General features: G+C 39.8%; 6 protein-coding genes and 1 non-coding gene across 7 annotated transcripts; 3 read left to right on the forward strand and 4 right to left on the reverse strand.

Annotated features, from left to right (window-relative positions):
• Positions 1-278: 278 nt before the first annotated feature.
• Positions 279-3,845, reverse strand: LOC101292368. The gene is made up of 4 exons (XM_004291349.1): positions 2,419-3,845; positions 2,199-2,331; positions 2,013-2,097; positions 279-783 (listed from the first exon to the last, which is right to left on the reverse strand). Exons 1-4 carry the CDS (start codon positions 3,591-3,593, stop codon positions 518-520), a joined length of 1,659 nt encoding a protein of 552 aa, XP_004291397.1. The 5' UTR covers positions 3,594-3,845; the 3' UTR covers positions 279-517.
• A 1,109-nt stretch (positions 3,846-4,954) lies between these two features.
• On the reverse strand, positions 4,955-5,027 carry TRNAV-UAC. Its single transcript has one exon. It is a non-coding gene; the product is annotated as a tRNA-Val (tRNA).
• A 1,299-nt stretch (positions 5,028-6,326) lies between these two features.
• On the reverse strand, positions 6,327-8,772 carry LOC101292660 (protein BASIC PENTACYSTEINE6-like). Its single transcript, XM_004291350.1, has 3 exons — positions 8,569-8,772; positions 7,738-7,806; positions 6,327-7,641 (listed from the first exon to the last, which is right to left on the reverse strand). The coding sequence occupies exons 1-3, from the start codon at positions 8,683-8,685 to the stop codon at positions 6,685-6,687; spliced, it is 1,143 nt and encodes a 380-aa protein (XP_004291398.1). The 5' UTR covers positions 8,686-8,772; the 3' UTR covers positions 6,327-6,684.
• A 620-nt stretch (positions 8,773-9,392) lies between these two features.
• Positions 9,393-12,347, reverse strand: LOC101292959 (cysteine proteinase RD21a-like). The gene is made up of 5 exons (XM_004291351.1): positions 11,926-12,347; positions 11,115-11,353; positions 10,766-10,906; positions 10,235-10,675; positions 9,393-9,903 (listed from the first exon to the last, which is right to left on the reverse strand). Exons 1-5 carry the CDS (start codon positions 12,338-12,340, stop codon positions 9,814-9,816), a joined length of 1,326 nt encoding a protein of 441 aa, XP_004291399.1. The 5' UTR covers positions 12,341-12,347; the 3' UTR covers positions 9,393-9,813.
• Positions 12,348-13,113: 766 nt separating this feature from the next.
• LOC101293256 (glucose-induced degradation protein 8 homolog) lies at positions 13,114-15,757 on the forward strand. The gene is made up of 7 exons (XM_004291352.1): positions 13,114-13,327; positions 13,722-13,863; positions 13,960-14,107; positions 14,183-14,258; positions 14,354-14,465; positions 14,610-14,701; positions 15,334-15,757. Exons 1-7 carry the CDS (start codon positions 13,295-13,297, stop codon positions 15,376-15,378), a joined length of 648 nt encoding a protein of 215 aa, XP_004291400.1. The 5' UTR covers positions 13,114-13,294; the 3' UTR covers positions 15,379-15,757.
• Positions 15,758-16,655: 898 nt separating this feature from the next.
• Positions 16,656-19,871, forward strand: LOC101312123 (GTPase obg-like). The gene is made up of 11 exons (XM_004292909.1): positions 16,656-16,741; positions 16,868-17,304; positions 17,434-17,525; positions 17,636-17,719; positions 18,167-18,244; positions 18,390-18,590; positions 18,663-18,770; positions 19,007-19,081; positions 19,188-19,236; positions 19,297-19,390; positions 19,704-19,871. The coding sequence occupies exons 1-11, from the start codon at positions 16,656-16,658 to the stop codon at positions 19,768-19,770; spliced, it is 1,371 nt and encodes a 456-aa protein (XP_004292957.1). The 3' UTR covers positions 19,771-19,871.
• Positions 19,872-21,464: 1,593 nt separating this feature from the next.
• On the forward strand, positions 21,465-22,389 carry LOC101312414 (dehydration-responsive element-binding protein 2C-like). Its single transcript, XM_004292910.1, has 2 exons — positions 21,465-21,506; positions 21,602-22,389. Exon 2 carries the CDS (start codon positions 21,610-21,612, stop codon positions 22,387-22,389), a length of 780 nt encoding a protein of 259 aa, XP_004292958.1. The 5' UTR covers positions 21,465-21,506; positions 21,602-21,609.
• Positions 22,390-22,740: the final 351 nt, after the last annotated feature.

Raw genomic sequence — 22,740 nt, forward strand, 5'->3', positions numbered from 1 at the left:
ATAGTCCAGGTATTTTCTCTTTTTGCTTTGATAAAGACTTTGATGAGTGTTCCCTGCGAGCTTGTCAGGATTTGGTAAAGCAAAAATTAACGAATAATAGAAAGTGATATGCCCAAATAGGGTAAAGATACTTCCATTTGCTTACCAAAACAAAAAAAATCTTGATCCCGATTACGTTAATAAATTAGTAACACATCACATGGTTAACAGTCGGATAGAAGAAAAAAAAGAGTACGCGAGGTCATGATTTGGATACAATCTAACAGTCGATGGGAAATCTCGAAACAAAATCTACTTGACACTTCTCCATGGCTTGATGTTTTCCCTTCTAAACCTTTCAATACAACAATCAACCCAATAAACCAAAAAATGTTCTTACCTTTCAAGTAAATTTAATTATAATACATAAATATATGTCAATAAATTTAGATAATTATATAGACTTGTACTATTGATATTAGAAAGGAATTTGGCCATCATTAACATTCGCAACACAAGCCAACATCTGAGAACCCCGCTATTGCATTGATTCATGCTTTGAAGCACTGCCATTCTGCTGATGGGAAGGTGGTCTGTTTTGTTGTGGCTGCTGCATCATCTGTTGTTGACTTTGCTGTTGTGGCTGTTGGTGCATCTGGTAGAGGTTGAGTTGCTGTAGTTGGAGCATTTGTTGATTAATTGAAAGCTGCTGGGACATGCGGTTTGAAAGGTTGCCTTCTCCTCCAAGCTCTGCAGCAGAAATTCTTAGGCGCTGGACTTCTCCTGTCAAGGCCTCATTTAAAGCTGCAACACCAAGACCAAAAGAAACAGATAGAGTTAATCCACATATTCTTTAGCAAGGATACGGGATTGATCTCCGCATGTGCCAGGATATTTGACAGCACATATTCGTATAAATATTGATAACGCGGACGCAGTTATTAATCTTGCTCCACAGATTTTTACATATGGGCAACTAAACAAAAAGAAAACGACGGAGTAAAATATGACTGAAAAGCCAATGTTTTAGAAACAGGAGGGAGGGGATCAATGTCTGTTCTTTTGGCCTGGAAGTGTCGATCAAGGTCAATCCCTTCAAATCATTTGACACCATTTTACTATAAACACATCGACTTTATGCCTACAGGATTAGAATATATCAAATAAAGAGAAGACTTCCATTGACTTACTATCTTAAAGTATTCATTAATGTCTAAAGAGGAAATCGCTCTTACTATCCTAGAAAATTCACGGTAAGAATGGGCGAACATTAGCATGCAAATGCATCATCTTTATTTAGAATTCTCAGAGACTATCTTGGTATATGGATTATCTATTTTTGTTCTCCTACTTGTTTTGAAAGAGTATAGAAGTTTCTACAGTCTTTTTTTCTCTTTCTATTGGGCCAAAAAAAGTCCTAGTCAGTGAAGTCCTAGTCCTAGTCTACTGGGTATGAAGACTTTAAGTTCATCAGTTGGGGACCAAAAGCCTACTCAATTAATTCAAATCAGTACATGTTGAAATAATGAAAAGAAACAGACAGATGGGTTCCAGCAGCAATTTTTCTCTACAACATACAGCAGCACAGTGTAAATGCTAAAACTCACTGATTGAATAGGTTTTCCTGAACCGGTAGTATCTATGATGAAGGAAGTGAACCATCATAACATGAGGGTAAAAATCATAGAAAGGCTTGGACAGGGTAAATTTTGTATGTAAAGATACAACAAGAAGAGTTCTCAATTAGTTAATTATGTACAGCCATTGTTAGGTAAACTCTAAAGTTTAATGGTTTTTCACTTTTCAAGCATCATCATTAAAGCTAGGGGTAAGCACAAAGGAACCTCTCTTTAGCCAAATCTAGCACTACATGCAACCAACCTAGAAATATGATTCAGAATGTAGGTCAATATGAATTCTGAACTTCACACAGTTGGCATCATTCATGTGAAATCATCAAAGACATTGTAATCATATGGCAGAGATAATCGTTATTGTTTTCAACATACAACTAAAGAGCTCAAAGTAAGTACCATCTTTAAGTTGTGCTTGTTGCTCCATGGCTTGAAGTCGGAATTTCAGCTCATTGTTCTCACTTGTAAAACCCATAGAGTCCCTCTGCCCAAGAATACATAAATAGAGTCAGTACCATAAAATGAACATTAAATTCACAAAAGTGAAGAGGTATACTCTAGCATCTGAAAAACCCTATTACTAACCTGCAACTTAGTGACCTGGGCAGATAAAGTCGTTGCCTCAGTCTGCAGGGTTTGCACCTTGTGTTCCAATTCTACAATGTATCGCATCTTCCTCTCCTTGGAACGAGCAGCTGACTGACGGTTAGCTAAAATCCTGGAAACACAAATCAGATATGATAAATTCACCCAAAAATGCATTCGTCGCCAATAGGATCATAAACAACTGAAAAGAACACAATACCTCTTTGCACGTTTGGGGTCTGATACAGCTATCTCAGAAAGCTTTTCACTCTCCATTATCTTTTTCAGCTCAATTGCATTGAACTCGCCACTTCCAAACTCCATGCTGAACTTAGCCGAGTTCCCATCCACCGAAGTGCTAGGTGACAGCTGACCCACCTGACTTCCCAGAGGCAGAGGCTTCATCAGTTCATCATCGAAATTCAAATTATCCATATAACTGTCCATTGAAACACTCCTACAATGTCGGACAGTTCGCCCTGCATCTCCACCAGCAGCCCTCTTCCCCCCTTCCTTCTTCTCACTCGAAAAACCAGAACTCGACCACTTCCCATTCACCCCACTCTCCACCTCATTATCACTACTCTCGCCCCCATTCTTCGAGCCACTCGCCCTACTATCCAAATCCTTGTCCTCACCACCCGGCGAGTTCATTCTATCAATATTCTCCAAATTCATATAAGCACTAAACAAATCATCCACAACTTCCCCACCTGATTTCCTATCCCCCATCAACTCACCATTGTTATCCCCACTCGAACCTTGCCTCACCAGCTGCACCGGCTTCGCAGCCTCCTTCCCATCAAAGCTAGCCCTGCGCCCAATCGGAATCAACTGCGGCGAGGACTGAATCACAGCCGAGAATCCCAACGGCACATCGCTATTAGACCTCCTGTGCCCCCTCCTCGGAGGCAGCCCGTCGCCGGCCCAAAACGGATTGCCGTCGGTCACCGGAGACCTCATGGACTGAGCATGAGAGTTCACCACAGACTCCTCCATGTTCACATCCGCGGAATTCGGGTCCGAGAGCGAAGAAGCCGTGGGCTCGCGGTAAGAAGTCAAAGGGCTCAAAGGGGGCAGACTGTCAAGCGAGAAAAACGCGGGCTGAGACAACGACCTTGAATGAGCTGAACCGCCTGATGGGCTCAAACTCCAAGAAGGCGGTTGAGGCCTCATGGGGTTGTTGGGATGCGAAGGAGGGATGCCGAGTCTCTTGGAAGTCGTCTCCGGGCTCGGCGCCGGCGACAATTGACGCATGGGTAAACCTACCTGAGCTGAATTGAAATTGGGAATATCTAAATGATGATTTGGCCTCGCAAAAGAAGCAGGCGGTGAGGACCCGAATGGAGAATTAGGTCTTTGCTTACCACTACTCGTCTCATCACTCCCCTCCATTAGCTAGCTAGCTGAGCTCAACCAAATCAAACCACCATAGTACTACTGTAAATGACGAAAAGCCCGAAATCGAAAAAACAAACAAATCCGGGAGGAATCAGAATCAGGGTAAGATAGATTTAGGGTTAGGGAGAGAAGGGGTATATAATCCAAAGGGGGGGGAGTGGGAGGTCAATGAACGGATAACCAGAATAGTGTCAAAGGCGGTGATTTCACGGTGGTTTGGCATAAAAATATAGTAGTTGTTGACTACAAATACAATGCTGGCAGGGAGGACAGTAAAAGCATAGTAGAAGGGGTTGAGACAAGGCGAGGCTCCGTGAAAAATAATTGCAAAATACGCGGTGGCTTTCTTCAGGTCGTTTTCTTCCCCAGTATCACCGGCTTGCAATCTGGACAAGTGTTGACAAAGGATTTGTATTAATATATTGGGGAGAAGATTCTACAACAAAAATAATATATATGAAAAGGTATTGATTAGTGATTGATTTCTTTCCTTTGGATTATGTTTACATACATGTATATTACATTGAATTCTGTTTTCCTTTTATGTTTCTAAATTGTCTACATACATGTATTTTGTTCTTTTTTTTGGTAAGGTGTTATTTGTTTAAACTGAAAATGGATCAGAGTATAAATTATATAGAATCCGACTTCTAGCTTTATTAACCATTAATATAATGAATATAACGTTGGCTCGTGATATATGCTAATAATATTCTTGTATCGGGCACTCAGCTTTGGGTCGTCTTTACTTATGTGTTGTTGTCTTCGACACCCTCGAGTTCACCAATAGGTAATTTGAAGATTGCACTAATAGCTAAATCACTTAAAACTCATGTTATGTTCCTTGATGGTTGTGTGTCGATTATAAGTGAGCAAACAGTTTGATATAGATTGATATTTTTGGTTTTGTGGCTCAAACTTGTTTTCCAAAAGATGTTATTTTCGAAAATTAGAACTAACAACAATAAGAACTTTGATAGGATGAGGAACAATATGGCAAAGAATAAGATTATTTATTACTTCTCATACTTAACAACCAACGATTAAATCGCTGTCATTTAATAATTTTGAGCCAACAAAGAAATTATTTAATCGAGATACTAATTTAGCATAGATTACTTATGTCGGGTTGTATAAGAATTAAGAAGTATCAACTGTCATTTAATAATTTTGAGCCAACAAAGAAATTATTAATTGATCTAGTATTAAATTATCGATATTGTGTGTTTTTTTAGCGTAACTCACAAAAGTCGATGGTTTGCATAAAGCAAACCAATTCTTCATTTTAACATTCACTTTAGATATTGCGATGTAGGTGCAGTTAAAGTAGATGAAGTTAAAATGTTAAAAAATAATGTTCCTGCCCGGGATCGAACCGGAGACCTTTTGCGTGTAAAGCAAACGTGATAACCACTACACCACAGAAACCTTCGTTGAAACGTTTCATATGAAAATGATATAAAACACAAATATAGGTTGTAGTTCATCGCATATTTGGATCGTCAGGCCCATCAGACAAACGGACTATTCGCTGAAGCCCATCACTAAAATAAATCACAAATCTCAGCCGTCCAATCAAAAACCCCGAACCCTAAACCCTCTTCATACAAACTCTATAAAAAGAGGCCAAACAGGTCGACTAGAGCAGCAGCTGTAAAACCCTAGTTTCTCCTCCTCGCCGCTCACTCCGGCCAGGTTACCAACTCAGGCAGTTTTAGCATCTCATCTCTCTTTTCTCATCATAGTTTTCAACTTATGCATAGAGGCCAATGGATGAACACTTTCTAGTGATGAGTGCCCGGATTTCGATTCGGGCATGTGATTCATTCTTACGTTTGATAGGAAGATCTGATGCCTCTCCTTGTTTGCTTTTCTCTTATAATTTCTTATGATTTGCCGGTGATGACTATGAATTTTAGCAGAAGCACCAAATTTGTGTATCTATGTTGAAACAAATTATCATGAACTAGGACGGTCTGAGGCTCTCTGCATTTTCTTTTTTTTGTTCCTTGTTTAAGATTTTGTCTTTTAAATGTGTTCTTGTACAAATTCTTTATGGGGATGATGAGACAATTTTATTAACAGTTATCCCTGTCTGATTTATGGATGCTGAAAATTTGTTATCTGACCCAAGCTCTCAAATTACAATTTCTTTTTTTCTTTTCGTTTTTTTGTGGAGGTTTTTTGATTTTTCTTTGGGCTTTGGATTTTGGTAATTGAGATGGAAGTGATGACTATTTCCCCAGATGATCGAAGCTGAACAAACTGAGCTATTTACATCTCTGTGTTTCACAGAGATACCAAGCCAGGTGTATCTGATCCATCCTCAATTAACAACCTTGTATTGGGTTTCTAATCGATAATATATCTTTGCATAATGTCTCTTGCCTTTTGTGTTAAGTTCTTCAGTTTCTGAAAACTGATGTACTCCTGGTTGTGTAAAGAGTGACAAGGATGACTATGAGTCCTTTGAAATGGAATCGAGCAGAAGAGTTTGATCACATTTTGTACATCAAATTGAACATATAATTATCAGCAACTGAACATATAGTTCACTCTTGCAATGAATTCCAAGTTGTTAATTAACTTGGAAAATATGAAATGGATTGACACCTGGGACTGGCAAGATGATTCACAACCTATTGTTGTTTGTTATGATGAAACAATTGCAAGAAATTGTTGCGCTGTACTAAGATGAATAAGAATTAGAATAAGAATTATACTACTGGACTAAGATGAAAAAATTTATACTACTGAAATTATGGGAATACATTTTTAGATTATGTTACCGATACAAACACAGTTCTCTAGCCTGAGATGATCTGAATCCTTCCTGATGGAATTGACAGTAAGCATCTACAATGTACCAGATACAGTGGCAAGAACGCAGCTGGTTTATAGCGGCATTGGAACTTACATTATGATAACATTGGAATTCCTCAAACCCAACTTCAACCGCCTATTATCAATTCCTTATTGCCCCAGCAACCAAGCTGAAAACAAATTTAGAATTACATGAACACCTATGTGCCCTTCTCCTCCTACCTGTCTGTACCCTCTACCCAGTTTAAAACTGCTCCCAAGTCTACTTGATCGTAATGTAGCGATTTGTTCCATGCTTGGCCCAGTTGTCCTTGAGATCAACTGGGTTCGACAGATCATGGCCTTCAGCTGCCAGTCGACTAAGTAGCTTGTTGAAAGCACTGCCACTCATCTTACGGCCACCTACTCTTGCATGTCTTTTATTGGGCACTGCCGGTAATGGGTATATTGACATCGTAGTAGTGCAACACGAGGATTGCCAACCCCCATTTCCCCACTTGTAGCACTGCCTCAAAACACCAGTGCAGGAGCACACCGGTGCTGGCATGGTCGAGTCATCGTATGCAACCTGGTTCAACCCCAGGTCCTGGCATTTCCAATCAGACTTTGACACACCTAACTGTTTGTTAAGATCTTCAGCACCAACGCACATTTCCTGACCTCCCTTCCACTCATGCAATCTATCAAACGTCATCTTGTTTAAGTCCTCGCTCTCCCTCTTGACCTTCCTTGGAGATTTTGCCGGTTTTTTGATTGGGGGAATCGTCTTGGGCTCCTTTGGTCGTTTGGTCTGCCTAGACTTGGGAGCCGGGGGAGGATCTGGTGGTAGTGGCAAGGAATCGTTTGTGTGCATCTCCCTTGTACCATAAGAAGCTTCATTCATGTGGGGTAGATGATGTACATGCTGCTGCGGGTTGTGCATATGTTTGATCCCACGTGAAATTTGGCATCCTGGTGGACATGAAGACAAATTGCCACTAGTTAAGGAGGAGTTTTCTCGGTACTGAAGTGTTGCAATGGCATTGTCTCGTTCCATTATGGCATTATTTCGTTCCGCAATTGCTGCATCTCGCTGCAGAAATGCCATGTCTCGCTCTGCAAGGGCAGCCTTTTTCTCAGAGAAGGCCAGATTTCTTTCTTGAATGGCTGCATCTCTCTCGGCCATTAAGGCCATTATCTGTTTCATGGATGGTTGATGCGGTTGATGTTGCATCAACCACTTAAACAACAAATAAGAGGAAGTATTAGATTACACAGGTGTATAAAAACTTGAACATGTGTTAGTTCATGTGTATAGAAACTTGCTTCCACATACCTGACCCTGAGCTGCTTTATACTGTTCTGCTTTGAGTCTTCCATTTTCACGATGTCCACCATCATCCATCTGAGATCAGCAAAGAACAGCAATTGCAAAAAACAAAATCACACCTCTACCGAATTATAATTTCTCAGCTGGTTAAACATCAAATTGATTCTCAGGCTGCACATCTTGCAGAATCCATCAAAGTGGAAAACGAAAAGGGTTCAGATTCCACACATGGCAGAGCATTCACCCAAAAACAATATGCACGAGACTCAGAAGTGACACTACACCCCGATCAAAGCAAGACTATAGTTGCATTACATATTTACACACCATGACATGTTATGGAATCTGTACTCATGTCAATGAATCACACACACTCTTATCGCTGTACCTCGTATAAATGTACTAAAACAGTTCTCCCAAGCATGGCTCTAACTACCCCGGAAACAGAACTCAAAATTTGACTTCTTCATGTACTTTTGGTCAACACAAACCAATTCTGAACATAAAGTGATAAAACAGAATCTAACTCCGAACCTAAGATCAAGTAACCAGAACCCATAAAACCTACATCAGTTTCAAAACAAGCATGTAACTACAACCCTGAAATCCAAAACATCCAATTCAGCTCCACAGTAAAAAGCTTCATTTTACACACTGAAACAACAATCTTCACCAAAATTCAACTGACCCAAACACCAAACCAATCACAACCAGCTCCAAAAACCAACCCCTAAAACCAGACACAACCCAAGACCGATTCATTTCATATAATCAGAGACTGATGCTTAACTAAAGGGAATCACCATGGTAGGTAAGGAAGGAAATCGAAACACTTACCAGATAGCTAGGGGAAACCCTGATTAGAGAAGAAGAAGAAGAGGAGACGCCGTGAAAGAGTGATGGTCGGGTGGAAGAAGAAGAAGAAGAATTTTCAAGCTTTTGGGCTCTTCTCATATCAGAGGGGATGATGTAGATGTGGACTTGGAGTGGTGTGTGGGTGGGGTTTTACCTGTCTCTGTCTTAACATCTTTTTTCTACTCCTCGTTACTATTCTTTCTTTCCCGTTTTTTGTACTCCCCTGCTTTGATCCCGCGGTTAATTTGAACAAGTTACTCGGCGGGTTTTTACTGTGTGACAACCCTAGAAATGTGTGCAAACGTCAATAAGATTCTTTGGCAAAGAAGGGGCAGTGTGACATCACTGACATGGGCAAAGCTGAAGATGCTTACTTTTGAAGAACATGTACTGAACTGAAGTCATACTTGAGTTGAGAGATCTAGGAGAAGGAATTTACTTTGATTTGACCTCGGGATTTTACCAGTTTTCAGTTTTGTTACTGAAAGACAAAGCAAACGTGTTGGTATTTAGAAGCGGAGTATAAAGACTTCTGTAAGTAGAACTAGTCTAATGTGTTGTGTTTCGAGTAGTTAGACTTCTTGGTCATCCAATTGGTGACTTTGAGTTCATAGCCTTCTCTGCCCAATTGAAACGTCTAGCATATGGGTGATAAGCTAGTTTCTGAGAACAATCTGCATTGTCAGTTTCTTTTAGTCAAGAAGAAAATGAAAAAAAAATCTTCAGCGTAGGCTAATGAAATAGAGTTTGAGAGAATTGTAATGAAACTAGTTAACATATGAAATTATAAAACTTGAACGACACCAGATGAGCTCTAACCAAACAGAAATACTCCATTGACAGGAATGACAGCAGAGCTGATTTGTAAGACCCATTTGCCGACGTAGCGGTCCTCGGCATAGGTATTGATCACATCTGCCAAATGTTGTCGACTTAAGTACATTACACACATTTGCTAATGAAAATCTTTGCCTTGGGGTATTAGACTTTATCATCCAAGTCAAAATGTGTTCTATCACTATTCTTGAGATACAAATACTTGAGAAACACAGAGGTGCTCTTAATTTTATTCATATATGTTGAGTTGAAGACATTACATGAGTAACAAAATATTTGAACATTGAATTTGGTGCTTAGTGCTTACAACAGGACTTTTTTTTGTTTCTGAGTTATATACAGAAGAAGAATCGCATCCGCTGGCAACAAATATGACATACTCTCTGGTCATTACCAGTAGGACAACTTTGCTTTCGACCGGCTTGACTTTCTCAAACTGCCTCTAATCTCATTCGCTCTCATTGTTAAGTTGCCGTTAGCCTGCAACCAAATCACAGCTTTATCAGTCTTGAATGATACATTATACGTTACGACTGGAAGGTATCAAATTCAGATGGTAGAGTAATCTATCAGAATGTCAATGATAATACAGGTGTGTATAATATGGAAAGAAAAACATCTGATTTAATGAAGCTTTGTGCAAAGATTGCTATTGACGAACAGCTTCATGAGCTAAAACAAGTTAAATAAAAGGACGTATATGATATGTGAAGTGCAGTAACACACAATGTAGTTTTCAGAACACATCAATTTTGACTCTACAACAAACAAGCTTCATACTACGTTGAATAGAAGAAAGACTCATACAAACCTGGAGGCAGTAGTTCCTCTCTGTATCACAAATAGGATAATCATGGGGACAACAGTGAAGTCGATCCTTACAACAAACTGCAGAGGTAAACTCACAGCATCTCCAAGAGAGGCATATTCCCAAAATCTTCCTTGCACAACAGCAGGTTTCCCCAACTCCACACTTAGAAAATAAATCACATTTTGTTGGACCTGGAGGAGGGGAAGGCGGGGGAAAAGGAGGATTTTCCCCAGTCTTTGTTGGATATGAAGCCAACATGTTGATTCCGCAGAGCCCTTTGGAATTGCTATGATCCCGCAGTATGTGGATATAGCCATTCATTCCCCAGTTCTTCCCCCATGAATTCTTTACAATCCAATAGTCCACCCCATTTTCTGAACCATAACCTACAATTAATACAGCATGATCCAAAGTAGTTGAACAAGGGCCAGCAAATATCCCCTGTCACACGAATAAGTAAACATGTTGTTAGCACACATAATGATCAAAAGTTGGTCCTAATGCTATAGGGTTCAGATCATTGAGACAAACCTTCGAGTAGAACTGAAATTCCCTGCCACTGCCAGCTATGCCTACACTCACAGGTTGAGTTGCCACAGCCTTTAGGAGTTGTTCCTCATTATTTGCGGGCACATCAGTATAGCCATCAATTGTCACAACATGCCTCTTCAACTGAAACGAGAATCCAAATTAGCAGCATGAGAAAACGGATCATGGTACTAAAATGTACTAAAGTACATGATGAAATGCATTGGATGAGATAAGGACAACAATCCCTATGGAAACATGGAAGAGTGACAGTGTCTTGTGCAATGGTAAAAGTCTTGGATTGTGTAGCTGATTGTATAAGTACTGAGGGGAAAGACAAAACAGTAAATACCTTTTGCTTATTGCAAGTGCCATCCGCTCCTTGATAAGGGTAATCCTCCTCAGTGTCAATCCCATTGTTATCTATGATAAACTGAAAAGCATCGTCCATCAGTCCGCCATTGCAGCCACTATTTGGATAAACTCTGTCGCAATCAATTAACTCTTGTTCGGAGAGGCTGACCAGTGATCCTGTGACAATCTTGTTGATGCCTTCAATTGCACCAGTAGCTGAGAAGGACCAACAAGCACCTGTACAGATATTGAAAATGTTTATATATTCAAGGGAATACATGCCCCCTAATATAATACCAGTGCAATGTGCAATGACTCGGTTAGAAGAAATTTATGAATTACGTTTCGTATTAATGTATTATCATTGTCCAACATTTGCAGAAAGATCAACTGAAAATGAGCACAAGAAATGTAGCAAACCACAAACCAACTACGATTCAAGAATTCAAAATAGATGCAATCCTGCAAACATCTTTACTTCAACACCTCCATCTAAAATCGCGCACACACACGTCAAGTTGAAAAAGCATCTTGCTTTATCATTCTTAAAGTGCAGAAACCTCAATTGATTTTGATGCAATTAGATAAGCCACAGTAGGTTGAAGCAGGCAATCAAACATTATAACATGGTTACCTTAATTTCTCATTTCTCTGTTGTTAAAATCAGCAGAAAAAACTTAGGGGCTACAGTAAATATCAGATTCATTAACAAAAGCTAATAATGAACTAAAGGACAATATCTTTAATCTAGTAAATGTTACAACAATAAGAGAAAAAAGTTTAGAGATTGAAAACAGAGACCAACATACCACAGCTGCCTTGGTCTTTAACATTGGTCACAGCTCCATTCTTCCTCCAATCAATCGAAGAAGGAACATGACGAACCACACTGGGTTTCGGGTCTGATTTCCGGTAAAGTCTGAGAAACGTAGGCGAAAATCCTAAGCGAGATGCCTTAAACTCATGGTGGGTGAGATCAGAGAAGGAATTGAGAGAAAGGGTATAAGAAGAATTGCCCAAATCGTTGTGCTGGGTAATGAAGGCAAGGTTTTGCTCAAACAGACTAAGCCTGTAGAGCTTTTCTTCTTGCGAAGAGTATGACTTGCCATACTGTTTGCACCAAGCTTCAAACAGCTCAGAGGAAGAAGAAGAAGAAGAAGAAGAAAGGCAAGGATGGGAGAGAAGAAGAAGAAGAGTTAGAAGTGAAAGCAAGAGAGGGTTCATTTTGTGTGGAGGGAGGTTTGGTTTTTGAGGTATAGTTCGTTGTATTGGTGCCTAGAAAAATGGAAGAACTGTATGATTGGACCAAGTTTGTTTCTTGAAGGATCTGACGCTGACCAGTTAAAACTGGACATTGAATGGTAAATAGTAAGGTTGATTTTTCCTTTATACCCCCCATGCTTGGACCAAGTGTAAGCTTCTGTTTCTTTTGGAGCAATAATTGGACTACTACTACATCAGAGAGGAAGATTGTGCGATTTATACCATATCAATCATGATGAGAACAGTGACATGTCTTAGAAATTTGAAATGAGGGTCAAGAATACTCTTAGCAAATGCATTGTATGAACAATAGAGTTACGATCACACAGTTATCTTAATCATACGAATAACTAAGATATTAAGATATTCGAGTAAGAAATTAATTCATAACGGATAATCATGTCAAACATTTTTTCTTTTTCAATCAGCAAAAATATATTGTAATTTAACTCGAATCAGACGTGATTCTAATCTAGATACAAAGATTTCACATCTTACCAACTTGATTATATATAGTGGTTAATCTCCGTAAACACAAGAAGACGGGTTACTTATGATACTATATAGAATCTTTCAATTTTTTATTTTTGATTGTATCGAAAAAGAAAAAAAAAAGTCGATGAAAATATAATTTTTTTTAATATGAATTAACCATGACTAAATTACTATGTTAGCCCTCATAAATTGACCCGAACCCGAAGGCACGTATGCCAAGGATCCCTAGCGCACTGCAGCGAAGCTAGAGACGGTAGCGGTTTATGACTTCTTAGAGTTTATAGTTGTAGTTAAAGTCGGAGTTGGATAACACAAGTAGCAATCAGATCACACACCCCAGACACACCAAACCCCTCACGAACTTAGCAACCCTAAACCCCTCTTGTCTCTTCAAACCCACCAAGGTTGTATTCTTCAATCATGGACGTCGATCCTAGTAACTACGATCAACTCGTAAGTATCCCTTCTTTGTTTCCGGTTTCGAGTTATCGTGACTGTTTAGGGTCAACTTCACTCCCAATCACTGTGATTATATATCGCACTGTTAATTACATTCCAGTTTGGTCTTTGACTTGTATAGCTTCGTGGTTCCATTGTTTATGTTTTGTGGTTTTCTACATAGTGGTCTGGTTTGAATAAAGATTATGTTACGGAGAAAAAGAATGCAGCTTTTCTTTCGCTGATTAACCTGTGTTTCTGGGTTTAATTTGTAATTAGGATTTATAGTATTGTTTCTAACTGCAGGGGTCAATCGGGGCATTGATTTCTACATTGATCTTGATATTGATGCTGTGTTTGGTCGTGCATTTATGTTTATGATGGTGATTTTGTGTTCCTGTTATGACAGGCTATCAATGAGAACGACACTCATGATGTGGTCCTATCGTATCTGGTGCACAACTGTTATATAGAAACTGTGGAGGCATTTGTTGCTTCTACTGGGATGAAGCAGCCTGCCGATTGTAATGATGATATGGAGAAAAGGAAAAGTAGGTGATCTTTTATCGAATATGCTCACATTTGATTTGAACTTGGGAGATAGTGTTGTAGTGTTTGATTGCTGAGAATGCTAAGCTTTTTCTCAGGTATTTATCATTGTGCGGTGGAGGGGAATGTTCTTAAGGCGATTGAACTGACAGAACAGCTGGCGAATGACTTACTGGAGAAAAATAAAGACTTGCATTTTGATCTTCTGAGCCTTCGCTTTGTTGAACTTGTTTGCTCTAGAAAATGGTGAGCTAAGTCACAATTTGCCAACGCTTGTGTTAAGCATTTCTTATAGGCAATAATTTGGTATTTCTTTGGCAGCACAGAAGCTTTGGAATTTGCTCAGACCAATTTGACCCCCTTTGGGAAGGTGGAAAAATTCGTTGCAAAACTCGAGGTATGCTTCAAAAGTTCAAAACCTTCACTATTTGTCCCTGCTATATTTTGTAATCATGTATGTGAGTATGAAGCTGAACTTTGTTTTTGCTTTAGGACTTCATGGCTCTGCTTGCTTACGAAGAGCCGGAGAAATCCCCAATGTTTCATTTGCTTAGCAAGGACTATCGGCAGCAAGTTGCAGATAGTTTGAATCGAGCAATTCTAGGTTTGTGACCTACCCTTCTCCCTTCATGGTTATGTATGTACCTATGCTGCCATGGAGATATTTTTATCTCTGTTACTTTGTTGTCAATTTGTCATTGAAGCAATTACTAATTTACTCCCTTTTACTCTATTTATTGGTTTTTAGCACATTCAAACCTTCCCAGTTATACAGCAATGGAAAGGCTAATACAACAGACAACAGCAGTTAGGCAATCTATAAGTGAAGATAATGCCAAGGTAGCATGCAGCTTGTTATTCATCTTTAGCTTTTTTTCCTTATCTTTTGAGATTGGATTTGGAGCTGAAGTATCACTTCTCATCTGCCCTTATCTGACCTGTGAAAACTATATGTTTGCATGATGCTGTTAAGTGGTTAGAGGGTTAGATTATTTTTTGTATGGCTTGAAGTGTTTAGTTGGGCTGCCAACTTGTTCACTCTGTTGTACGCTTGCACATATGCTATGACTCGAGTCAAATAATGGTTCTGTCAGAACACACTGAAAGATCCTACTGATGGAGTTCACAGTGAATTTGTCCATATTTTGTTTTTATTTGGATATAGAATAAACATGCAGATGGTTTTGTTGGCTTCTACATCGCCAGAAGTGTAGTCACCAAAGCTATTGGGGACATGGTCTCTTTTGTAGCCCATGTACAATGATGGAAAACTGATGGGAAGTTGAGAATTTATGCTCATGATTGGAATAATTTTGATGGTTCTATGAGTATGGATTGAACAATTATGCTTACACTCATTCATTACTCAGATCGTGGTTGAGCGTGTGTGCTTATGTGTATGCTAGTGCATATTCCGAGGATCAACTTCCTAGAAAATGCCTTCTTACTCTATTCTCTGTGTGGTTTTGCAGAATGGGTCACAACCATTTTCTTTGAAGGATTTTCTTAGCAGCTAAATCGAGGAACGCTCCAAGTACTACTGGTGAGGAGCTATTGCGGTTGATGAGCTTTCAAGTCCTACTGTTCAGCAAGTCTGCTTTCAATCTTGTTGCCACAAGTGAAGTCTGGGTCACTGATTGTTTCTTGTATAGAAAGTAGGGATCAATGCTCTATGGATTTTCAGTTAGCTGGCTATATAGAAAATCATTAGTTGGGTATAAGATTTGTGCCAATGGGTCTGTTTATGGGGGATTGTTGGTGGATCTAATGCAAGGCTTGCATCTGGTATTTTTCTGTGGACCTTTCTCTTATTCTTTGAGTTGCAAACTTCTGTAATCTATCTCAAGTATAATGTCACATGACTTGATGTGATGTAATTTTCTCAATTTTCTTGTCAGACTGGATGTTTTTCCTTTAAAAACCAAATATTAGAACCATATGCCTAATGGATTACTAATCCAGTTTATAAAGTATAATTATCAATCAGTGTGAACCATATAGCTTTCCTGCTGCACAAATCGACTGAAGCAAATTGAATTGCTCAAAGGTTACAAAATAAAGTTAGTCAGCAAAAAGGAAACAAAAAATTGATTTCCAAGCTGAAGCAGTTTTTATTTTTATTAGAAGAAAGTTGAAGCAAATTAAATAGCTCAAGGTTACAAAATAAAGTTAGTCAGCAAAAAAGAAAACAAAAAAAATTTAATTTCCAATGCCAGGATTCAAACCTAGAAGAAATAACTGATTCCAAAGCATGTGCTACACTGGATCAATGCCAGGATTCGAACCTGGAAGAAATAACTGATTTTCCATAGCATGTGCTACACCGGATCAATTGATACATGTAGTTTCGATAAGTATTTAACTATAAGTAAAAACATGTCAATAAAGAAAAATTGAACAAAAAACTTCCGGTGTCAGGATTCGAACCTAAAAGAAAGAATTGATTTTCCATAGCATGTGCTACACCAGATCAATTGATACATGTGGGTTCGATAAGTATTTAACTATAAGTAAAAACATGTCAATAAGAAAATTTAACAAAAAATTCCCCGTACCAGGATTCAAACCTGGAAGAAATAGCTGATTTTCCATAGCATGTGCTGCACCGGATTTGATACTAAAACTCTTGTTTCAGCTTTATTTAATAGAAACCACATGTATGGACTTTGAAATAGAGAAGCCCATCACCAGGTCACCAGGCCCAAAGTTAAATGGGCCCGGATTAGGATTATCCATCCCGCCGCACTGCTCGTCTACCTCACTCCCTCTCTTTCTGCAACTCCCACTCACAGATATGGCGTCTCTCTTCTCCACACCAACTTCAACTTCCTATCTCTTCCGTGAAAAATCCTCATTATACGGCGCCGTTTTACCTCTCAGGTAATTTTTCCTCTTTAATTTTCCAAACGCTAAATTCTAAACGCCGTTAAAATTCACGGCGCGTTTTACACACAGGTCTGACCGGAAACCCTGCAATTTGAGAAGCTCCGGTGTCTTTGAAATTAGCTGCCGACTTAGCACCAGAGCCAAGGAGTCGTCATCGTCGCCGGCTTTGAACCCTGACTCTCTAATCAAGGAGCCTCACAAGTACTTCGACCAGGTCGTCATCACTGTCCGCTCTGGCGACGGCGGCCACGGCGCCGTGCTCAGCATGCCGAACCAGAGACCTGCTAAGGCGCCGCAGGGGAAGGTGGAGAAGGAGAAGGCCAGGAGGAGGGGGCTGTTGAAGAAGGACTTCGGTGGGTCCCTCATTCTTCCCACTGGTGGCCATGGAGGTGATGTGGTGATCTATGCTGATGAGGAAGAAGATACATTGTTGAAATTTCATAATAAAGGGAGGTATAATGCGAAGCGCGGCGGCAATGTGGCTGCCATGGGAGTCTTGACCTCGCAACTGAGGGATGGAGTTGCTGCCCCGACTCTGCGCATTGCTGTGCCTGTAGGTTTGTGTGAAGAGTTATGGTTTTATTTGGATTGATTTGTTGTGTAGTGTGATTAGTGTAGCTATGTGTTGATAGGATGGAGAATGTGATTAAAATGCAGCGGTTTTGTGTGCATTGTGGTGATGTTAGGTACTGTTGTGAAGCGGAAGCGAGGGACGCTGTTGCGTGATCTGGCACAGCCAGGTGATGAGATCCTTGTAGCAAGGGGAGGACAAGGAGGGGTGAGAAATTATGCATCTTTATTGGAGTGGAAATTTTCTGTAATTCTTTGCATAATACTGAGATGTATGTTAATTTGCATTTGCATTGGGTTATGTTTGGTTTTGTGCAGATGAGCTTGGTAGAAATGCCGGAGCGTAGCAAGAAAAAGTTGATGGCTTTGACCACTAATGTGATGAGAGATGATAGCGATAAGGTAAAGTTGTCGTTCTTATTCTCACTTAGAATTGCGGATGTGATTCATGTGTATTGTGATTCGTTGCCTTTTTAGTACTTTTTCATCTCGGTCATTTCATTTTTTCTTATTGTTGAGTTGAGTAATATCAGAAGTCACTGTCATTCGTAAACCTAGTTCCATTAGTGGTCCAGAATTAGATTCTGGCGATGAGATTTGTGACATTGGTCACTTCATTTCCTCCTCCCAACAGTTACTTTTAGACATCGAGTAACAGAAGCTTTAAGTAAATGTAGGTTCAACTGTAATTGTTTCAAAAAACTAGTCAAGTGTAAGGTGTGGATTTCCTGCTCAAGAAGATGGTTACCCATTACTGTACAATCTGAACAACAAACTGTATGCAATAATCATATTATGTTTTCTGTTTTATATTTTAGAGAAGTTGTATTCATTTTTAGAATATTGCAGGTTTTATCACTTGGTCAACCTGGAGAGGAGGTTACTTTGGAGTTGATTCTACGAGTTGTTGCTGATGTTGGTTTGGTTGTAAGTGTTCTTTCCTGCTTTCTCTATTAAAATGGTATCAATATGCCTTTCATCAAATGAGAAGAACAAATTATAAAACTAGACTACTTACAGAAGGTATTAATATGATCTTTTGACTGTTCAAACTTACTTTTGATTGTTTTAGGGCCTCCCAAATGCTGGAAAGTCAACCCTTTTGGCAGCCACTACCTTTGCAAAACCGGATATTGCTGATTATCCTTTCACAACCTTGATGCCAAACCTAGGACGTCTTAATGGTGACCCAAGTTTAGGGGCACAGATGTATACTTCTGAAGCAACATTAGCAGATTTACCTGGTCTTATTGAAGGTGCTCATCTTGGGAAGGTAATGTCTTGTAGCTTATTTATTCAAATATTTGTAGCTATAAGCTGCTCAGGTAAAAGCGTCATCCTTTAGGGTCTTGGTCGCAACTTCTTGAGGCATCTGAGGAGGACTCGGCTATTGGTACATGTTGTTGATGCAGCAGCTGAGGATCCTGTTAATGACTACAGAACCGTCAAAGAAGTATGTGTTTCCTGATACATATTGTATGTACCGTATTTGGGTGATACTAGAATCTATTCCCTCTAATAGAAACTCACATTCCAAAAGAAATAGAACCTTAACTTTCATTTTGTTGTGATATGGATAAGGCAAGAATTGGTTGGTCTTGTTATCATTCTTCAACAGTTTCAGCTGTTCTTTTCTTTCCAAATATCAATATGTTGATCTTACACTGACTATCAATATTTTCTTTCCAGGAATTGCGAATGTACAACCCTGATTACCTAGAACGACCGTACATAGTGGTATTAAACAAAATTGACATTCCCAAGGTTTGTGAACTTTTTTTCATTATTTCTTTCTTTCTTCTAGCAAGGGCAATGCTTTCTGAAATCATCTCATTCTCACTGCTATCTCTTTTATATATCAATATGTCAGGCAAGTGAGAGGCTTCCGTCTCTGACTGAAGAAATAATGAGACTCGGTAGTGATAGGCCATCTACTTCAGATACAACTCAACCACTGCCAACCGAAGGTGAAAATCCAGATGTACCTTCTTCAGGAGTTCGTAGTAGAGACAGAAAGGAAAAAGGGATTGAAGACTATCCACGACCCATTGCCATTGTTGGAGTCAGTGTATTGTAAGTTCATCTCTACTATCACTTGGGATGCTTTGTCACGTTACTAGTGTTATACTTAAACTGTCTTTTCTGTTTTAAGTGCTATCTTGATTCTCTTGGCACCTATAAAATGCAAACAGTTTTACTACAAAGCCAAACAAAAGGACTTTCTGTTCCGATTAAAATGATTTTACTATGCAGGAACAGATTTTCCTGTTCAGTAAATTATTTATACCTTGTAATAGTTAACCAGAACTACCCCTTCTTAGTTCCAAGTACTTGTAGTACAAGAGCAGCAACCTGATAGAATGTTGCATTATATTGGGTTTTGCAGGAAAGGCATCAATATCAGTGAAATGCTGAAGGAGATAAGGGCTGCTCTGAGAATGTGCCGCGACTGAACTGTAGATTGAGTGTGAAACTGCGGGATTTATGTAGAACAGAAACAACGCCCTTTATTGCATGAGGGTCTTCTCAGTGAGTAGGTTAGACAATTTTGTGTTGTATTTGTATATATGTTGAAGATGTATAGTTCATGAAGTAGAGACATGATAGTGAATTCATGATTATAGTCCTCTTTTTTTTTACGGATTAACATAGTGAACGAAAGCCTAGCCCCGAAAATTTCTATTTTGTGATGAGTATCTGTTTAATATTTTCCTAGCACACTTGATATCCGACATTATTCCAATATTAATACATGTTATAAGACTTTAGGTTGGTCATCGACTCATTGTTTTCTGATAAGCTTGTACTTACCTTCGATATTCTTGATACTAAACATATATACCTTGGATTCATCATAGTTACCATATAAATCGGCATATCCGTTTGCATTTGCACAGATTTTTTTTTCCTTTGCAGTTTGCATCAATATTTCCCTTCATAGGCGCTTCGATATCCTTGTTTGTGCACGCATTGATATTTACTCACATTGATATGTAGTTCATTCTAATACTCATAGTTTACACTCGATCCACACACAACGTTACGCTTGCATAACACATAATTTTTGGCCTTGAAAGCAAGCTGCATAGCATGCAGCGCTGCAGGGCAGAATTTTCCAACACTCATGTTGCTATTGTGATTATAGTAGCATTATAATCACATTTCTATTTTTGTTTATGCTCGCATCGCGCATTGCGCTTGCATCGTTCTCGCTCGCATCGCCATTTCCGTTTGCACTCGCAACAATATTCCGTTAACATCCATTACCTACTACTTTTTCAGCTAAACACCAATGCATCAGATTCGATCATTCATCACGCTCTTCAGATTCTTCCATATTATTTGCGGATCAAGAACTACAATCATAAGCAGTCTCAAACATTCCACTCGGTACTAGGAAAAGATCTCTTCTACTTTGCTCACTTCATGTACAAAGTACAAATCAAAAGTGTTCCAAACCCATCCGCCCATCGCACCACATCAACTCGTGTCACGTACCAACTGCGTAGAAACCATGACTGGATAAGCACAAACGAAGAGCGGGCGCAATGATTATTTACTGGAAAACCAAGAAGTACAGAAGTACTGCTACTGCTGGGGAAAAATCCTTACGGCCTAAGATTCATTCATGCATCTCTGATTCCAGCGTACGGCCTTATCAAAAACTTGGTGGATCCCACCCAGACTCCATATTATAAATAAATAAAAAATGTTCCTCGACCTATGCATGGATTGGAAACCAAACACGTATCAAGCCCAATATTGGGGTAAAGTCCGTTTAGGACTTGAAACCCCACGTATCAGTCTTATAGCACTCATCACTGCTAATTGTAAGCTTTGGTTTTGGGAAGTAACGCACACCCTTATCCCCAAGCCGTTGCAAGTTGCAACACCGCCCCCGATAGTAAATGACCATTGTCCACAATAACTCCCTCTTCTAATCCCACAAACAAATTTCCATAAACAAAGAGAGATTGAAAGGAAAATAGGAAAAGAAATTAATTGAGAAATATGAAAAAGCAAAACTGGAATGTTGCTCCTGGTTGTTTGCCACCTGACCAAGTATGCAAACAAAGTGCTCGGCCATGTGTGTATAAGAGAAGTTAACAGTGAGGCTTGGCCATGGACACGATCTGTCTTGTTCATCTTGACAAGTATCACTGCAGCCACAGCAGAAGCCACGTTTCAGGTATGCCACTATGCCCCATTTAACTCCAATCTGGCTCTTATAAATCCGCCACCCTTTTCAGTTTTGGCTCAGAAAATTCTTTCTTTGCTTCACAGTATTCTGTATGATGAAAATGTTGAAATCCGGGATGGGTAGCAGTGTTGGGGTAGCGGAGAGGAAAACGATGAAGAAGCCGGCGCAGGCCAGCTCGAGGAAAGGGTGTATGAGAGGAAAAGGAGGGCCAGAAAATGCTATGTGCACTTACAAGGGTGTTAGGCAAAGGACATGGGGGAAATGGGTGGCCGAGATCCGCGAACCTAATCGCGGAGCTCGGCTCTGGCTTGGGACGTTCGACACGTCCAGTGAGGCTGCCATGGCCTATGATGCTGCTGCCAGGAAGCTCTACGGATCCGAGGCCAAGCTCAACTTGCCGGATCAGATTGTACCTCAATTTCCCAACCCTCCTCCTGATCACAACAATAATCTCCACATGGCACCGGTGGTCAGTAATTCATCTTCCAATACTGCTGCATGTTTCCCGCCAGATATTTCGGTACCGATTATGCTCCAGGACCGTACTAACTTCCCGGTTCAGATTCCTTTTCCTAATCCGGGCATGCAAACCTCCTACGGTATCGCATACGAGCAGGCCAACAGCAGCAGCAGCAGCAGCGGAAGCAACACTACCATGCCTATGGACACAAAAGAGGAGAAGTACGAAGGAGTTGACAAAAGGTTCTGGGAGAACGTAAGCACGAACGTGTTGCCGGTGTTTGATGACTCCATATGGGCCGAGGCCGCCATGTCCCTCGATTTTCCGGTGATCGAGAATCACGGGATTTTCGCCAGCAACTTCGTTGATGGAAATGCTTGGGAGGCTTTACCTGCTTCTTGGTGCGCATAGATAACTTGGAAGCTAGTCTCAACATGGTGGGAAACAAAGTTGGCAACTTGGTACACAATGTAAACTAGTACTTAAGAGTATATATATACGTATTAGTATTGTGTGGACTGTGTATATATACTATATATAATTATATATATAGTAGAAATATGTACTATATGGAACTATGGGCGGCACCGCCGAGTGGGTTTATGTGGGCTGTGTCATTCTATATTTGTGTATATATCCGAACCAGATCATCTGGTCCTCTATGTTTCTGTTTCGTTTATCTTTGTTTTAGGGTCTACTCGGTAATATTTCTGAGTCAGCCCTTGCAATTATATTGTTCTCTGCAAGGGCTATTGTTCTTGT

This window comes from Fragaria vesca, linkage group LG2, assembly GCF_000184155.1.
Source record: "Fragaria vesca subsp. vesca linkage group LG2, FraVesHawaii_1.0, whole genome shotgun sequence".
Lineage (NCBI taxonomy): Eukaryota > Viridiplantae > Streptophyta > Magnoliopsida > Rosales > Rosaceae > Fragaria > Fragaria vesca.

Coding starts and splice junctions, on each gene's coding strand:
- LOC101292660 (XM_004291350.1), bottom strand. CDS start 8,685: ATGAGAAGAGCCCAAAAGCTTGAAAATTCTTCTTCTTCTTCTTCCACC. Junction 7,807..8,568: donor GGGTTTCCCCTAGCTATCTG/GTAAGTGTTTCG, acceptor TGCTGATCTCAG/ATGGATGATGGTGGACATCG. Junction 7,642..7,737: donor ATAAAGCAGCTCAGGGTCAG/GTATGTGGAAGC, acceptor TTGTTGTTTAAG/TGGTTGATGCAACATCAACC.
- LOC101292368 (XM_004291349.1), bottom strand. CDS start 3,593: ATGGAGGGGAGTGATGAGACGAGTAGTGGTAAGCAAAGACCTAATTCT. Junction 2,332..2,418: donor GACCCCAAACGTGCAAAGAG/GTATTGTGTTCT, acceptor TTGTGTTTCCAG/GATTTTAGCTAACCGTCAGT. Junction 784..2,012: donor ACAAGCACAACTTAAAGATG/GTACTTACTTTG, acceptor TTGGTGTTGCAG/CTTTAAATGAGGCCTTGACA.
- LOC101312123 (XM_004292909.1), top strand. CDS start 16,656: ATGGCGTCTCTCTTCTCCACACCAACTTCAACTTCCTATCTCTTCCGT. Junction 18,591..18,662: donor AAGGTGCTCATCTTGGGAAG/GTAATGTCTTGT, acceptor GTCATCCTTTAG/GGTCTTGGTCGCAACTTCTT. Junction 19,391..19,703: donor ATTGTTGGAGTCAGTGTATT/GTAAGTTCATCT, acceptor TGGGTTTTGCAG/GAAAGGCATCAATATCAGTG.
- LOC101312414 (XM_004292910.1), top strand. CDS start 21,610: ATGATGAAAATGTTGAAATCCGGGATGGGTAGCAGTGTTGGGGTAGCG.
- LOC101292959 (XM_004291351.1), bottom strand. CDS start 12,340: ATGAACCCTCTCTTGCTTTCACTTCTAACTCTTCTTCTTCTTCTCTCC. Junction 11,354..11,925: donor TAAAGACCAAGGCAGCTGTG/GTATGTTGGTCT, acceptor ATATCTGTACAG/GTGCTTGTTGGTCCTTCTCA. Junction 10,907..11,114: donor GCACTTGCAATAAGCAAAAG/GTATTTACTGTT, acceptor TTCTCGTTTCAG/TTGAAGAGGCATGTTGTGAC.
- LOC101293256 (XM_004291352.1), top strand. CDS start 13,295: ATGGACGTCGATCCTAGTAACTACGATCAACTC. Junction 14,259..14,353: donor AATTCGTTGCAAAACTCGAG/GTATGCTTCAAA, acceptor TTTTTGCTTTAG/GACTTCATGGCTCTGCTTGC. Junction 14,702..15,333: donor TAAGTGAAGATAATGCCAAG/GTAGCATGCAGC, acceptor GTGGTTTTGCAG/AATGGGTCACAACCATTTTC.